General features: G+C 45.6%; 1 protein-coding gene across 1 annotated transcript in view; it reads left to right on the forward strand.

Annotated features, from left to right (window-relative positions):
* PATL1 (PAT1 homolog 1, processing body mRNA decay factor) overlaps positions 1-18561 on the forward strand; it is a 131099-nt gene that overhangs the window by 19817 nt on the left and 92721 nt on the right. Inside the window, exons 5-6 of the mRNA XM_077250815.1 lie at positions 21-221; positions 303-359. Of these exons, the coding sequence (XP_077106930.1) occupies positions 21-221; positions 303-359 (258 nt within the window). The remainder of the gene's footprint in view (positions 1-20; positions 222-302; positions 360-18561) is intronic.

Genomic DNA, 18561 nt, shown 5'->3' on the forward strand with positions numbered 1-18561 from the left:
CTCTTGATTTTTCATTAAAGGATATGAGTCCGCTCTCTATACTACACGAGTATGGCTTGGCTGCCATTCCTCCCCCCAATGGAGATAGCACTGAACAAGATGCCTCCGAGAGAGCTTTGCCTCGAAGATCCACCTCCCCTGTAATAGGCAGTCCACCTGTGAGAGCCGTGCCTATTGGGACTCCTCCGAAATATGTTGGCCCCATGTTCAGTCAGCAGCAGGTTCTTATATCATTAGTCATAGTGCTATTGAAGATTCCATTCTCATTGTTGATATCTTTACTAATTATTATTGTTTTTCAGGTTTTATGCCCAAATCCTATCCACATTCGAGCAGCCTCTTCTTTCAACAACCATCCGGTAAATTATTACTATACTTGCACTCCTCTGTCTTGAGCACATACAGTACACCTGTGCGCACACACTACAGTTGTGGCCAAAAGTTTTAATACTGACACAAATTTTGGTTTTCACAAAGTTTGCTGCTTCAGGGTTTTTAGATCTTTAGTCAAATGTTTCTATGGTTACTGAAATATAATTGATAAGTTTTTATATTTTTATTGACAAATACATCAAGTTTCTGCAAAGACTCAATGTTTACGGTGCTTGTCCACAGGTCGGATTGTCGGTGCTTTGGACGGAGTGGAAACCCCGCTCCGCCCAAAGCGCTTCCCCCCTTCTGTACTCGCGGTGATCGGCGTACCCTATGTATAGGACTGTGTTATTTAAAGGTAAACAGACATGCTGCGTTCTAAAAAGACACGCTGCATGTCCATAAATGCAGGTCTGCCCGATGCGTGTTCGCACGCGTAGTGGAGACAGCATTTCATAAAATGCCCTCCACTATGCTGCAACATCTGGACGCTGCGGATTGAACGCTGCGGCTGTACTCAGTGTTCAATCCGCAGCTAATCCGGATGTAATCTGGCCCGTGGACACATACCCTTATTTGAGGAGATTTCTGCCCTGCGCCCTGTGCTTGTTGGATATTAACTTCTGGGCCAAATCCTGACTGATGAGACCCTATTCTTGTCTCATAAATGCTTGGAGTTTATCACAATTTCTGTATTTTTGTTTGTCCACTCACTTTCTAAGGATTTAACCACAGGTTCTCAGTGATATTGAGATCTGTGGATTTTCCTGGCCATGGACCCAAAGTTTTGTTTTTTGAGCCACTTGGCAATCACTTTTGCCTTGTGCCATGGTGCTCCTAAGGAAAAGCATCATTCATCACCAAATTGCTACTGGATTGTTGGAAGACATTGCTTTTGAAGGTTGTTTAGATTCCATTCTTTATTAATGGCAGTATACCTAGGCAAAATTGAGTCTGAGCCACCCCCATAAATTTAAAGAAAACCCACATGAGACACAAAACTCATCGTTGCGCTCACCTTTACTTTTGCAGACAATTATATCTACTTTTTTTTTTGCCAGTAGTACAATACACCTGTACAGTGGTGTATCTAGGGGGGGGGGCAGCTGGGGCATGTGCCCCGGGCGCAGCTGGCAGGGGGGCGCAGTCAGGCCGCCTAATGAGGCGGTCTGCAGTGTCTCCCCTGGCAGCTGCATTCTGCCGCCCCCCGGACTGGGAGTCAGCTGTTCTCTGTGCCGACTGTCAAGCTGACAGCCGGCACAGAGAGGCTGCAGCGCTCCGGCTCCCGGTATTCAATTGTACTCGTGTCTTACAGACACGAGTACAATTGAAGATCTGACTGCAGGGCAGCGTCTAAATTGGAGTTGATTTCTTGAGGGGAAGAGTTGATTGCAGGAAGCTGCTGGTGGAGAAGAGAGAGCCGGAAATGAGGAGCCCTGTAAGGAGAGGACCGGACGGCTGCGGCATGGAGCCGTGTGAGGAGAAGATGAGGATGCAGAACTCTGTGTGAGGCTCTCAGGATGTAACTTGGAAAAGGGCCGATGAGACGCTGTGTGGGGAATGGGGAGATGATGAGACGCTGGGTGGGGAATGGGGGATGATGAGATGCTGTGTGGGGAATAGGGCGATGATGAGGAGCTGTGTGGGGAATAGGGATGATGAGACGCTGTGTGGGGAATAGGGGGATGATGAGACGCTGTGTGGGGAATAGGGGGCTGATGAGACGCTGTGTGGGGAATGGGGAGATGATGAGACACTGGGTGGGGAATGGGGGATGATGAGATGCTGTGGGGAATAGGGGGATGAGGAGACTCTGTGGGGAATAGGGTGATGAAGAGACGCTGTGGGAAATGGGATGATGAGACGCTGTGTGGGGAATGGGGGGCTGATGAGACGCTGTGTGGGGAATGGGGGGCTGATGAGACGCTGTGTGGGGAATGGGGAGATGAGACGCTGGGTGGGGAATGGGGGATGATGAGACGCTGTGCGGGGAATAGGGGGATGATGAGACGCTGTGTGGGGAGTAGGGGGATGATGAGACGCTGTGTGGGGAGTAGGGATGATGAGACGCTGTGTGGGGAATAGGGGGATGATGAGACGCTGTGTGGGGAATAGGGGGATGAGACGCTGTGGGGAATGGGGGGCTGATGAGACGCTGTGTGGGGAATAGGTATGATGAGCTGTGGGGGGAATGGGAGACGATGAGACGCTGTGTGGGGAATAGGGGGATGATGAGACGCTGTGTGGGGAATAGGGGGATGATAAGGAGCTGTGTGGGGAATAGGGGGATGATGAGACGCTGTGTGGGGAATAGGGGGATGATGAGACGCTGTGGGGAATGAGAGGAATGATGAGACGCTGTGTGCGGAATGGGGGGATTTATTGTGTGGGGAGATTTGGAGAGGAGATGGGGGATTTAAGGACACAAAATGAAGATCAAAGGGGGAGATGGGGGGGCATATATGAGGAAACAGTACAGGGGAATGGGTTGGCATGTATGAGGAAACAGTACGGGGGAATGAGGGCATGTATGAGGAAACATGTATGCGGGTGACTGCAGACTTCTGAATTCTCACAGTGCGCACTGCACGCTGTCAGGATTCTCTGCTGCTGCTGATTTACATACATGCGGTCACATGCTGACTAGACATGTGTGGCCTCACTCAATGAAAATGAACTGAGCGAGGCCGGGCACGTCTAGTCGGAATGTGGTCAGAAGTATGCAAATCACATGTTTGTGCTGACATGACTGTCCACAGGCAAGGGAGAACCCCAAAAGTGTGCAGTGCATGCGTTGTGAGAATTCAGAAGCTGCAATGTCAGGTTCCAGCTCTGCAGGTTCCAGTAGTCATCACATGACACGTCACTCATTTGTAATTTTCACACTTATGGTCCTGTGACAACGAGCTTCTCTTCTGCTTCTCTGTTTTTCACTGAACATTGAGAGCATTAGGGAGAGAGGTGCTCGTGGGTACATGACTAGGTGTGAAAGTCGCATATGTCCTGGGGGGGTTGCGCCAAAATGAATTCTTGCTCCGGGTGCCCTAGATACGCTTCTGCATTGACACACCAACATATAGGCACACCCAACTAACTGATGAGAGCCCTGTTTTTTCTTCTATCTTCTAAAATTAAATTTGTCCTCAAAGCTTCATACTTTTTACAGTGATTTTTGCCTCTCCAAGTTTCCCAGTAAAACAAATTTGTCCCATTTATGTAAATTCTTATGTGCTTGTGGCACTCCGTTATACTTGATTGAAGCAAATTAAGCTTTTATTTGCAGCCTGTCTGCCTAAACTGACAGTGTAATCTAAGCCAGTGTTCCCCTACTCTGGTCCTCAAGAGCCACCAGCGGGTCATGTTTTCAGGATTTCCTTAGTATTGCACAGGTGATCGTTGCATTACCTGGAAAGGCAAGAATTCCATCACCTGGGCAATACTTAGGAAATCCTGAACACATGACCTCATGGTGGCTCTTGAGGACCGGAGTTGTGGAGCACTGATCTAAGCACACAGGTCCTGATTTATAAAGTTGTTTTCTGGTATGAAACTCGTTGAATAATTAAAAAATGTATTATGCTCTGCTCAGTCTGCTAAGGTGGGGCATGGCATGGCAGAGCCCTGCCATGATAATTTGCATCACAAAGGTGGCTTCAATTACGCCAGAAATACGCACCAGCAGGTGTAACACCTGGCTATCTGTCAATAAGGGCAGGGGACCAGTTATTGCGGAGGATGCGCAGCACACATACCAACAACTGTCAGACTGGATAGTGCCAATTGGTGCACGGGAAGATTATAAAAGTATATTTGTAGATATGCAGAGGAGCTGGCCACTTGTAAAGAGAGTGATGGCGTGCTCTTTAAGATGACTTAAAGGGAATTTCACTATTGAAAAAAATGTGAAGTATTAATGTTTTACTTTTTTGGGCAAATATTATCTTTTTAAATGGTATAAAATAATGTAAAATGGTTTCTCATTTAAGTGGAGCATCTGCTGAAATTTGCCAAGAAAATCTAGTGTACTGCTCGCAAAACGACTGCAGTAAATGTAGACGGGATCTGTTCACATTTTTGTGTGACTCCTCTCCTCCTTCTGGGTGTTTGCAAAAGGGCAAGAGAGGACGAAAGTTTAGGATCACAGTGCGGAGCCATTTTGTTGGTGACTGCCAGTGATATTGACATGTGGACAGGTCGTGGATTTAGTTTATATAGAGAGAACCTTGTGACAGGTTCTTTGTGATATAGTCCGTCTAAAAATCACGTTTAGCATTCTAATTGCTGCCGTCATTCTGAAGAAACTGAAGATTAACGAAGTATGCTAATTAAGGTGCTCATCACACTGGTGATTGGGCTAAATAGCTCAGTGCACTATTCTGCCCTCTGATTTGGCATACCCCCCCCCCCCATCCCTCACTGGTTACTTAGTGCTGGCTGCTCTAAGTTTTCGCTGCTGATAGTGCTCTCACTCCAGGAAGCTATGGATCACTAATGACAGAGGAACCCGTGTGCAAAGTTGAGGGAGTGGTTCACGGAGTCTCTAAGCCACACCAGAGGTACGCGCTAATTAGCATACTTGATTAAACTTCAGCTTCTGGTAAAAGTTGGATTTTTGTAGGAGCTATAGCTCCTTCAAGTTAAGTGCTTAGTTTATACTGTCAGTTAACGCTTACAGAGACTCTGCAGTTTTTTGAGACCTTACCGCTGCAGACCCTGGCTCCAGCAGTGTCGCTTCCTGGGCTGCTTTCTATAGTTTTGTTAACATACTGCTGATAATATGCAATTTTATCACTGAGAGGACTAGTAAACCTGCAGAAATGTAGCCCTCTGCCTTATTTCCTCCTTCATCTGCCAGTTGTGGGAAGCATACTGCCTATACACAGTTGTGCACTGAAAGCTGCCAATCGGTGGTGTGGGTGAGACTATACAGAGCTCAGCTTTCAGAGAATTGATAAATCTACAGCAGCTTTGATGTAATCAAAACTACAGCAAGCAGCCTAGTAAGTGACACCTCTCTGGAATTAGGATTTCTGTCCCTACATCATGCTGCTTTCTGATAGTGCAGCAATAACCTGGTGACATATTCCCTTTAAATGGAAGTTAGCAGAAAATTACCTATTGTTTAAAACAGATCTTTGTGTTACAGGTAATATTTTTGTGTTGCTTTTTTTTAATCTTTATTAAAGGGAACCTGTCAGCAGGATTGTGCACAGCAACCTACACATAGTGTCAAATCGGCACCGTTAGACTGATTAAAATGATACCTTGGTGAAGAAATGCGTCTTGTGGTTGTTGTTTAATCTGTATTTGTAGTTTTCAGTTACTGATATTCTCATTCTCCGGGGCGGCCGGTGTGAGGGTCTTCATGTGGTGCTCTGCATAGCTATTCATCTGTATGGCTTCTGACAGGTCACTGATCCCTCACTGACCTGCCCCTTTTTTACATACTGAATATAATGTTTAACCCCTTCCCGACCTGTGACACAGCGTATGCATCATGAAAGTCTGTGCCAATCCGACCTGTGACGCATATGCTATGTCACAGAATGATCGCGTCCCTGCAGGTCGTGTGAAAGGGTTAACTCCAATTTCACCCGATCTACAGGGAGAGTGGTACTTCAGCCCAGGGGGGGTGGCTTCGCCCCCCCGTGGCTACGATTGCTCTGATTGGCTGTTTCACTTTCAACAGCCAATCAGAGCAATTTGTAATATTTCACCTACGAAAAGTGGTGAAATATTACAATCCAGCCATGGCCGATGCTGCAATATCATCGGCCATGGCTGGAAACGCTAATGTGCCCCCCGCCACCGATCTCCTCCCCAGTCCTCCGTTCTGTCCCGTACTCCCCTCCGTCCTCCTGTCCGCCCCCCCGTGTTACGATCCACCCCCCCGTGCTCCGATCCACCCCCTGTGCTCCGAGATAAAACCTATCACAGTGATCAAAATTAAAAAAATAGTAAATGAAACCCCCCCTTTATCACCCCCATAGGTAGGGACAATAATAAAATAAAGAAAATATATATATTTTTTTCTCCACTAGGGTTAGGGTTAGAATGAGGGTTAGAACTAGGGTTAGGGTTAGAGTTAGGGTTAGGGCTAGTGTTAGAATTAGGGTTAGAATTAGGGTTAGAACTAGGGTTAGGGTTAGAATTAGGCTATGTGCACACGGTGTGGATTTGGCTGTGGATCCGCAACGGATTGGCCGCTGCGGATTCGTAGCAGTTTTCCATCAGGTTTACAGTACCATGTAAACCTATGGAAAACCAAATCTGCTGTGCCCATGGTGCGGAAAATACAGCGCGGAAACGCTGTGTTGTATTTTCCGCAGCATGTCAACTTTGTGCGGATTCCGCAGCGGTTTACACCTGTTCTTCAATAGGAATCCGCAGCTGAAATCCGCACAAAAAACACTGGAAATCCGCAGGTAAAATGTAGTGCCTTTTACCTGGGGATTTTTCAAAAATGGTGCGGAAAAATCTCACACGAATCCGCAACGTGGGCACATAGCCTTAGGGTTAGGGTTGGAATTAGGGCTAGGGTTGAAAATAGGGTTAAGATTAGGCTTGTGGTTAGGGTTAGCGTTAGGGGTGTGTTGGGGTTCGGGTTGTGGTTAGGGTTGGGATTAGGGTTAGGGTTGGGATTAGGGTTAGGGTTAGGGTTAGGGTTGGGATTAGGGTTGTGGTTAGGGGTCTGTTGGGGTTAGGGTTGTGATTACGGTTATGGCTACAGTTGGGATTAGGGTTAGGGGTGTGTTGGGGTTAGTGTTGGAGTTAGAATTGAGGGGTTTCCACTTTTTAGGCACATCAGGGGTCTCCAAACGCAACATGGCGCCACCATTGATTCCAGCCAATCTTGCGTTCAGAAAGTCAAATGGTGCTCCCTTCTGAGCCCCGACGTGCGCCCAAACAGTGGTTTACCCCCACATATGGGGTACCAGCATACTCAGGACAAACTGGGCAACAATTATTGGGGACCAATTTCTCCTGTTACCCTTGCGAAAATAAAAAATTGCTTGCTTAACATAATTTTTGGGTATTAGAAATCACAGATGCACTGCAGAATTACATATATATGTGTGTGTATATACACACAGATGTGTGTGTGTGTGTGTGTGTGTGTATATATATATATATATATATATATATATATATATATATATATATATATATATATATATATATATATTTTTTATATTTATTTATATATATTTTTTATATTTATTTATATATATTAAGAAACAATAAAACCACAGTGTCAGTGCTCTGAGAAAAATAGGTACGTATTACCCAAACAAGAGAAACCAGCCCAAACAACCAGATAACGGATCCACAAAGGAACACCAAACAGGAGGTAAGTTATAAATAATGCCTTTATTATATCCAGATGGCAATACCATAAGTAAATACTATGTGCGCACAATAGGGCTAGGAGCCATTCAATATATATGCTCTAATACGTAAGGACAACCCAGTTCACATATGGTAATAACTACAGAAATACAATATATAAAAAATGTGCAACAGTGCAAAGAACCTAGTAAAAACTTAGCCACATTGCTATGTATTATATAAAAGATCAAAGTGACAGTGCCAAATTAAGGTAAAAAATCCTCACATAGTAATATTAAAGTGCAGTGCAAGGTGCGGAAAAAAGAGGGGTATATATAAACAATATTGTGTGCTGAGTATTACCTTCACAGGTCGCCACGTCCTAGATAGCGGACAGGGTCCCCTGACGAAGGACAGAAGGTCCGAAACGCGCGTCGGGGTGCGCTATCTAGGATGTGGCGACCTGTGAAGGTAATACTCAGCACACAATATTGTTTATATATACCCCTCTTTTTTCCGCACCTTGCACTGCACTTTAATATTACTATGTGAGGATTTTTTACCTTAATTTGGAACTGTCACTTTGATCTTTTATATAATACATAGCAATGTGGCTAGGTTTTTACTAGGTTCTTTGCACTGTTGCACATTTTTTATATATTGTATTTCTGTAGTTATTACCATATGTGAACTGGGTCGTCCTTACGTATTAGAGCATATATATTGAATGGCTCATAGTCCTATTGTGCGCACATAGTATTTATTTATGGTATTGCCATCTGGATATAATAAAGGCATTTTTTATAACTTGCCTCCTGTTTGGTGTTCCTTTGTGGATCCGTCATCTGGTTGTTTGGGCTGGTTTCTTTTTTTTTTTTTTTTTTTTAAGTTCTTTATTTAAGTTTTCAAATAACAAAAAAGAAAACAAACATAGAAGCTCACATAACAAATCTCAGACATGTACTGGTTCGGTAAAAACTAGAATGCATTAGGTAGATATGTGCTATCAGAGTAGACATGGCTGAAAGAAGACAAGTGAGCATAGAAAACAGTAACAAAACATGTTCAGGCCTAGAAAGAATAGCCTAAAAATGAAATGTAAGTCATGAGTAATAAACAGAGGCTACATGGTGTGACGGAAGGAATCTGTATAAGCATTATATTTGCTTCTGAAAGTGAGAGAGGACATGAGGCTAATATAAAAGAACTAGACGGGCGTATTGGCTGAGTAGCCCGAGTGGTGGGTCGGCCACGGGAAGGCATCCGGAAATCTAGGGAAAGGAGAGGGGGTTATAGGAATTGTAGATCAGAGCTCAGTTACAAGGGAGGGGGGGGGGGGGAGACGGTCAAGTCCGGAGGATTGGGATGAGAATTTAATCCAGGGAAGCCAAGAGTTTTGAATGGTTTCCTTTTTTTTTTAACATAATTTTTGGGGAAAGAAAAATTATTTTTTATTTTCACGGCTCTGCGTTGTAAACTTCTGTGAAGCACTTGGGGGTTCCAAGATCTCACCATATATCTAGATAAGTTCCACGGGGGGTCTAGTTTCCAAAATGGGGTCACTTGTTGGGAGTTTCTACTGTTTAGGCACATCAGGGGCTCTGCAAACGCAACGTGACGCCCGCAGACCATTCCATCAAAGTCTGCATTTCAAAAGTCACTACTTCCCTTCTGAGCCCCTACATGTGCCCAAACAGTGGTTTACCCCTGTGAAAATTAAAAAATTGTGGGCTAAAAAATAATTTGAGGAAAGAAAAATGATATTTTTTATTTTCACAGCTCTGCGTTATAAACTTCTGTGAAGCACTTAGGGGTTTAAAATGGTCACCGCACATCTAGATTAGTTCCATGGGAGGTCTAGTTTACAAAATGGGGTCACATGTGGGGAACTCCAATGTTTAGGCACACAGGGGCTCTCCAAATGCGACATGGTGTCTAACGATTGGAGCTAATTTTTCATTCAAAAAGTCAAATGGCGCTCCTTCCCTTCCAAGCCCTGCCGTGTGCCCAAACAGTGGTTTACCCCCACATGTGAGGTATCAGTGTACTCAGGAGCAATTGCCCAACACATTTTAGGATCCATTTTATCCTGTTGCCCATGTGAAAATGAAAAAATTGAGGATACTTTTTCATTTTTACGGATCAATTTGTGAAGCACCTGGGGGTTCAAAGTGATCACTATGCATCTAGATAAGCTCCTTGGGGGGGTCTAGTTTCCAAAATGGGGTCACATGTGGGGGAGCTCCAATGTTCAGGCACACAGGGGCTCTCCAAACGCGGCATGGTTTCCGCTAAAGATTGGAGCTAATTTTTCATTGAAAAAGTCAAATGGCGCTCCTTCCCTTCCGAGCCCTGTCTTGCGCCCAAACAGTGGTTCCCCCCCACATATGGGGTATCGGTATACTCAGGACAAATTGTACAATAACTTTTGGGGTCCAGTTTCTCTTTTTACTCTTGGGAAAATAAAAAAATTGTTGCTAAAAGATCATTTTTGTGACTAAAAAGTTAAATGTTCATTTTTTCCTTCCATGTTGCTTCTGCTGCTGTGAAGCACCTGAAGGGTTAATAAACTTCTTGAATATGGTTTTGAGTACCTTGAGGGGTGCAGTTTTTGGAATGGTGTCACTTTTGGCTATTTTCAGCCATATAGACCCCTCAAACTGACTTCAAATGTGAGGTGGTCCCTAAAAAAAAATGGTTTTGTAAATTTCGTTGTAAAAATTAGAAATCGCTGATCAAATTTTAACCCTTATAACTTCCTAACAAAAAAAAAATTTTGTTTCCAAAATTGTGCTGATGTAAAGTAGACATGTGGGTAATGTTATTAACTATTTTGTGTCACATAACTCTCTTGTTTAACAGAATAAAAATAAAAAATTTGAAAATTGCGAAATTTTCAACATTTTAACCAAATTTCCATTTTTTTCACAAATAAACGCAAAAATTATCGACCTAAATTTACCACTAACATGAAGCCCAATATGTCACGAAAAAACAATCTCAGAACCGCTAGGATCCGTTGAAGTGTTCCTGAGTTATTACCTCATAAAGGGACACTGGTCAGAATTGCAAAAAACGGGCAGGTCATTAAGGTCAAAATAGGCTGGGTCATGAAGGGGTTAAAAAGAAATTCATTCATCAGGCAGGCGGCGGCGCCTGTGCTGTAGCATGATACAGGGGATAATATGCATATTTTCATTTTATTTACATATAGTTTATAGTTTATAGAAAGTTTTGTTTGGGGAAAAAAAAATAAATAGTGGCCGCGTTCAGATAGATTCTACTGCGCATGCTCCGCTGCCAGCTCCATTTCTCTATCGCTTCATTGGGGGACACCGGAAACCATGGGTGTATGCTACTGCCACTAGGATGCTGACACTATACACAAAAAAATTCTCTTCCTCAGCAGTGTACAGCCCACCGACTGGCACTAGGTTAATTAGTTTAGCTTATAGTCAGTAGGAGATGCACACAGGTCTTACTAGATTCATATCTACCTCGGTTTTCGTCGTTTTCCAGTAACGTCTCCCTTTTCTCTTTATTTGGGTGACTCTTCTCCTTACCTCTGGAGGGATACAGTGTGAACAGTCACACTGTACCCCCACGTAGAGACTGAGTAGGGCGTGAACTGCCAACTGCCACGTATCCTCATATATCTCAGCCCCTAACACATGAAGAGTGTATAGGTGATCCGAACAGTGGTCCTGGCCCCAGTCCCCTGCCCACTCTGCCACCAGGGCCTGTTGGTTTCATGAAGCTAAGGATGGTTAGAGGAAGATCAAGAAGAATGAAGATGAAGCTCCATACTTTTTTTTTATTCCCGTAGGGCTCTGATGGTCAGTATAGATCTTTCACTTTATATGTGGCTTGTCCCCTTTAATTACAGCAGGATCGGTAGTGCAGGGTTACATTTGCGGTACCTTTTGGGCTTCAACACCCCCTCCCCACCTTGTCTCGTCTGCCGCATTTTCTAATTTCTTCTGTACGGCTTAATCTCTGTGCTTAGCTCCGCCCCTACTCCCGGCCTTTTCTCCCACCTGTGGCATTCACCCCCCCTCCTCTCCCCTCAGTGGCAAGGAAGCTTCGCGCCTTATCTTTCTTTGTGGGCCCTCCTCTTCCTCCCTACAGTCGCCATTTGCCGGCACCTGGAACCGGAATGTGGTGTTTCTGCAGGCAACACAGACGCTCCTCCTACAATCTCCCCACAGCCTTCCTTGTTTCCAGGAACTCCTGTGACATCCTGGAAGCAGACTTCAGGACCTGCATCTTTCCTGTGAGTAATCTCTGTTCTGCAGACTGACATTCTACTCAGCAAAATCCTTTCTGTCCCCTAACCTCTGGCATTAGTTAGTGGGTCTGTCTTTCTTCTATCATGTCTAATTCTAAGGGAGAGCGCTCTCGCCCTCCAGCTTCTTCTACTCTTGTCAAACACTTTGTTTACTCTTCTTGTAATTGCAGACTCAATGTCAGTCTTCTTCCCTCTGACAGGACTGCAGAAACCCCCATGCCTGCTACCAGGAGTACTCTTCTGCCCCCAAAGAGAAAGGTGCCCCTATCCTAGTGTGGGCTACCTCTGTCACAATCTTTTACGGACCTCACCAGGGTTTTGCATACCCTGGTGTCTGTTCTTGACAGATTGCCTGTTCCTCCTTCCATCGTTGCCGGCTATGCCTACCAACATGGGGCCGTAAGAGATCTAGGCAGGAGCGTTGTTCCAGCTTCTCTTCTTGCTCACTTCTCTCCCCCTGGCCCATCCCGGCGGACTGCTTCTTTCCGGTTCATCATCATCATCATCATCACCTTCTGAGTCTTGCTCTGAGGCCGTCTCGAATATATTTTCCAAAGCTGAATTGGACCTGAATTCTGACCAGGCTTCTAACATGAAACTTGGTCCAAAGCTTCATTGTGGTGGTCAATCAGACCTTTAATATTAACGATACCGCTACGGAACCCGCAGATCAGGTGGTTTCCTATAGACAGTCGAGACAAACTCCTAAGATTTTTGCCCCTCATAAGGGAATTTGAGGAGGTTCCTTCCAGGGAACGGGAAAACCGACCAGGCACTTCCAGAGGGGAAAGCACCTCGGCATCCTATACCTCCTGAGCTCACTGCAAACTGGACTGCCTCTCCAATTGTGGACCCTTCAGTTTCCAGACTGTCAAGCAACATGATTCTTCCTCTTATGGATGGGGCATCCCTGAAGGACACCAATAATAGGCTGATAGTCATTTGCCAAATCAGCCTTTGAAGTGGCTACTTCTACATTGTATCCTGCTTTTTGCCACCACCTGGGTGTCAGTCCATTGCATCATGGGCTAAGTAGCTCTGTCAGGGCATTCTATTTGGATCCCTGCTGGAGGAATTGGCTGGCCTAGCGGACCAGATCTCTCATGTAGGAAAGTATGTGGTATCTGCCTCTCTGGATGCTGCTTCATTTGCTGCTCAAGCATCCAGCAATATCATGGCTATCCGCAGAACCATTTGGGTTAAGGCGTGGCAGGTTGACTGTCTTCAAAGAAGTCCCTTACCAGATTGCCTTTACAGGGATCTTGTCTATTTGTCTCCAAGCTGGACCAAATTATTAAGGAGGCCAGTGGAGGAAACCCTTTTCCTATCCTGGCGAACCTGCTGCCTCTCTTGGCGGGAGAAATCTTCAGTTGAAGAGAAGCAGCAAAAGGGCCGAAGCTTGCGCTTCAACGGAGGATGCTGAGGTTTGGCCTGAGGAAGGAGAGAACTCATCCGTTCTCTCCTTCCTCAGGCCAAACCTCAGCATCCTCCGTTGAAGCGTAAGCTTCGGCCCTTTTGCTGCTTCTCTTCAACTGAAGATTTCTCCCGCCAAGAGAGGCAGCAGGTTCGCCAGGATAGGAAAAGGGTTTCCTTCAAACCTACCCCCTCATGGCGTCCCAGGGCTGTGCAGGGTAAATCTGCCAAGAGTAGACCTGGAAGATTTTCCTCATCATGACGCCTCTCCGACTCCCAGGTATTCTCCCAGGCTGGTCGGCTTTCTTGTGTTCTTCAGGGATGTCTTGGCTCACCTCGGTCGAGGACGCATTGGGTCAGAGAAGTAGTATCTTCAGGATACAAAATAATAGATTGTTTCTTAGCCCCTAGATCAATTCTTCGAGTCCCGTCTGTCCCTTCTCGGATCAGGGGTCATTGTTTCCATCCCAGCCCAGGAACGTTTCCCAGGTTTTTAATCTAACCTTTCCATAGTGCCAAAGAAGGACTGCTCGGTCCCGACCCATCCTGGATCTGAATTTACTGAACAAAAGGATCTGTCTGCCACATTTTAGGATGGAGTTCCTTCGTTTCCATGGAGTCGCAGGAGTTCCTGCGCTGCATAGACATCAAAGATGCCGATCTCCATGTTCCTATTTTCCCAGGGAGATTTCTGCGTTTTGCGATGCGTCAGGATCATTTTGTTTGTTGCCCAGCCGTTCGGTCTCACAACCGCTCCCAGGGTCTTCACGAAGATCATGGCATGGATAGCCATTCTACGGATCAGAGGCCTAGTGCTCATCCCGTACCTCGACAAATTTCTCATTAAGGCTCCATCCTTTTACCAGGCCCAGGAGAGCCTGTCCTTCATTCTTGAGACCCTGTCTCGACTCGGCTAGTTAGTCAACCGGGCAAAGTCTTGCCTTGCCCCTACTCAGTATCTGATATTCCTAGGCATGCTATTCAACACCCGTCAGGCAATGGTTTTTGCTTCCCAAAGAGAAGAGGGCAACCCTCCAGTAGAGGATTCTCTCTCTGCAGGGTCCACGACCTCCATCCTTTCACTCGGCTATGGTTTTCCTGGGGAAGGATGGTGGCAGCGTCGGAGATGATCCATTTCGCGCAATTCCACTACAGACCGATTCAGCAAGGCATCCTATCACAGTGGAACAGATCTGTTCTCTCTGGACCATCTAGTTCAGATCTCTCGGGTCAGAATGTCTCTAAGCTGGTAGCTGTCATCCCCGCTCATTCTTAAGAGTCGCTCTCTCCTTCCCGTTCACTTAAATGTGTTGATGACGTACTCTAGTCTTCTCGGCTGGGGTGCGGTCTTTCCCAACCTGACGGTCCAGGGACGTTGGTCGCCGGAGGAATGTTCCCTGCCGATCAACATCCTCGAGATACAGGCCATTCTTCTGTCCCTCTGCCACTGGGAGAAGCTACTTAGGGGCCTGCCAGTTCAGGTTCTGATAGACCATGCCATAGCGGTGGCATATGTCAACCACCAGGGAGGAACTCTGCCCTGCCCGAGGTACCCACGATCCTCTGGGAAGAGATGAAAGTTCCGGCGATACCTGAGATGCATATTGCCGGCGTGGACAACTGGGCCGATGACTTTCTCTGTTGGCGAGGGTCTCATGGTAGGAGAGTGGTCTCTACATCAAGACCTCTTCATCAGTCTTTGCCTCCGATGGGGTGCTTCGGATGTAGACTTCATGGTATCCTGGTTGAACAGGAAGGTCCTGCAGTTCGTTTCCAGGTCCCGCGATCCTCCCGCGGTGTGCGCCGATGGTCTGGCGATAACTTGGTCAGGTCACAGTTTGCCCTTCCCCATCTGTTCCCTCATGTCCCCCTCCTTCCCAGGCTGTTGATCAAGGTTGAAGGCGTGCTGTGCTGGTAATTCTAATTGCACCGGATTGGCCCAAGAGGTCTTGGTTCACAAAGATCGTCATTCTTCTCGTAGATGCCCTTTGGAGGCTCCCAGACAGAGCAGATCTTCTTTCCCATTGGCAGATTTTCCACCAGTAATCTTGGTCGCTCGATTTAACCGCAGTTCTAAGAGCGTCTGGGTTTTCAGGTCGGGTGATTCAGACCATGATCTGGGCAAGGAAGCTGTTGTCATCTCTGGTCTATTAGACTTGGAAAGCCTATTTACGTTGGTTTGAGGCTAATCACATGGTGCCTATGTCCTTTTCTGTCCCTTCTAGTCTGGCTTTTTTTTGGCTGGTGTTGATGCAGGCCTTAATCTCAGTTCTCTAAATGACCAAGTGTCTTTCCATTCTTTTCCAGAAGAACTTGTCCTCCCATTCTCAGGTCAGTACTGTTATGATCCTAGTGGCAAGGATCGCAAGTAGGACTAGCTAAGTAACTAAACCGACTACAAACTCTGGGGAAGTGGTAACTGAATTGACCGCAACCTGATCCTATCCGCGAACAACTATAGGCAGCCGTGGAACGTTACCTGAAAATCCTAGACGTCTCTTCACGGCCTGAGAAACTGACTATTCCTAGAGGGAACGAAAGTCCTCACTTGCCTCAGTGAAATGACCCCAAAGATATAGAATAGCCCCCCACAAATATTAACGGTGAGTTAAGGGGAAAGCACAAACGCAGAGATGAAATTAGATTTAGCAAATGAGGCCCGCTAACACTAGAAAGCAGAAAATAGAAAGGGAACTGTGCGGTCAATTAAAAACCCTATTCAAAATATCCACGCAGAGATCGCTCGAGCCCCCGCACCAACTAACGGTGCGGGGGAAGCAACTCTGTACCCCAGAGCAAACCAGCAGAAGAAATCACATATTAGCAAGCTGGACTAAACTCATCATACACAGAAATCATATTGCAGACTGATGAGCAAAAAATAATTAAACAGAACTTAGCTTCTCCTGAAGAGACTGAAACCGAAGATAATCAGGAGTAACCAGAATAGCACTGAGTACATTGACAGCCGGCAACAAGTGGAAGTGAAACAGAGCTAAATAGGAAACTCCCAAGTGAATAACGAGGCAGCTGATCAGCCACAGACCCGCAGGATAACAAACAAAGCCACCAGGGGGAGCCCAAAACAAAAGTCACACAATACCACCTGTGACCACAAGAGGGAACCTGAAAACAGAGTTCACAACACAGTACCTTTTTTTCCAAGGAATAGCCCACGCAGCGCCCCCGTACCGGACATCTGTTGATCCCTGGGACCTCAATTTAGTCCTGGAGGCCCTCAGGAGTTCTCCCTTTGAACTGCTTCGAGAAGTGTCTGTTTTTTTTTCTTGGAAGGTGGTATTTCTTGTGGCAGTCACTTCCATTATGCACTTCTTGGAATTGGCGGCTTTTTCCTGTTGCCCCCCCCCTTTTTTTGGTTCTCCACCAGGACAAGGTGGTTTTGTGGCCAATGCCTTGCTTCCTTCTTTCCCAATGTTGTGTCCACCTTTCATCTAAATGAGGATATTGTCTTTCCTTCCTTTTTGCCCTGCTCCGACTCATCCTCTGGAGCATTCACTGAACAGGTTAGACTTGGTCAGCTCGATGCGTGCCTCTTTGGCTAGCACCACCCCCTTCCAGAAGATGAACTGTTTGTCATTCCTGAGGGTGCATTTAAAGGCCCCCCCCCCCAGCCTCCAAGGCTACGGTTGCTCGTTGGACCTGGATAGCAATCTTGGAGGCGTACTGGGTCAAGAACAGAGCGCCTACCCCTGGGATTAAGGCAAACTACCCCAGGCAGTCGGTGCCTCCTTGGTGGTACACCATAGGGCATCTGGCCTACAACTCTGAAAAGCGGCAACCTGGTCTTCCATTCACACATTCGACAAATTTTACGGGGTCTATACCTACCTTTGGCAGATGCCAGCCTAGGTAGAACGATCTTGCAGGCGACAGTGTTTAGTTCTCCAACCTGAACGGAGTTTGTTCTGTTGCCAAACCAGGGACTGCTTTGGGACGTCTCATGGTTTCCTGTGTCCCCAATAAAGCGATAGAGAAAACAGGATTTTTGGTTACTCACTGTGAAATGTTTCTCGGAACCTTCGTTGGGGGACACCGCACCCTCCCAAGCTTTTATCAGATATTTTGTTTTTTTAACCATAACAAGATGTACAACAAATCATATGTAAGTATTCATTTTGTGTTTTTGTGTTTTACAATAGAATCCCCCCCTCCCCCCCCCCCCCCCCCCATGGAGACTAAATCAAGAGCAAACGATAATTTGTCCATGGATGACAATATCAAGAGTTCCAATTTACCATAGGTTGTACTTTTTTTTTTTTTTTTTTTTTTTTATATTATATACTGGTAAAACATTAAGGCTATGTGCCCACATTGCAGAATAGAAGCAGATTTTTCTGCTTTAAATCCGCACTCCCTTGCCAAGGAAAACACTTGCGGATTTTAATGCATTTTTGTCACGTTTTTCTTGCGTTTTTTTCCAAGCTTTTCCTATACAACTCTATGGTGGCGGAATCACAGTGATTCCGCTAAATTAATGAACATGCTTCGTATTTTTCCGCAATGCGATTCCGCTGCAGAAAAAAACGCAGCATGGGCACAGCAATTGCAGAATGCTATTAAAATTAGTAAGATGCGTTTTCAGAGCGTTTTAATAGTTTCTGCAGTGCAAAAATGTGGCGAAAACGCTTAAAAAACGCAATGTGTGCACACAGCATAATTAATCACATCCAAGCACGGCTGCCATAATTTATGGAAGAGTTCCAGCTTGATTCTCTTAGTGTTAATGCTTTTCTCAAGTTGAATTATATGGTTCGTTTGAGTAATGAAATCACGTCTGGACGGAGGCTCCTCTCTAATCCAATATTTTGCTATCAGTTTCCTTGAAATAAACAATCTTGCAATTACAATTTTGGTTGTCTTGTCAGTTAATATTTCCTCCAGATACCCTAATAAACATATCAACGGATCCCTAGGGACAACGCACCCATATATCACTCCAATGGGGTTCAACACTATAATGCAATAGGAGGAAAATCTGGGACAATGTCAAAGCATATGCAATATGCCCGCCTGAGATTGTGAACACCTAGGGCAATCAGAGTTGGATTTCAACCCAGCCTTAAATAGCATATCAGGTGTTCTATACACCCTATGAATCACATACAACTGTGACCTTCTCCCAGGCTCACTCATAGATA

The sequence above is a fragment of the Ranitomeya variabilis genome, chromosome 4, assembly GCF_051348905.1.
Source record: "Ranitomeya variabilis isolate aRanVar5 chromosome 4, aRanVar5.hap1, whole genome shotgun sequence".
Lineage (NCBI taxonomy): Eukaryota > Metazoa > Chordata > Amphibia > Anura > Dendrobatidae > Ranitomeya > Ranitomeya variabilis.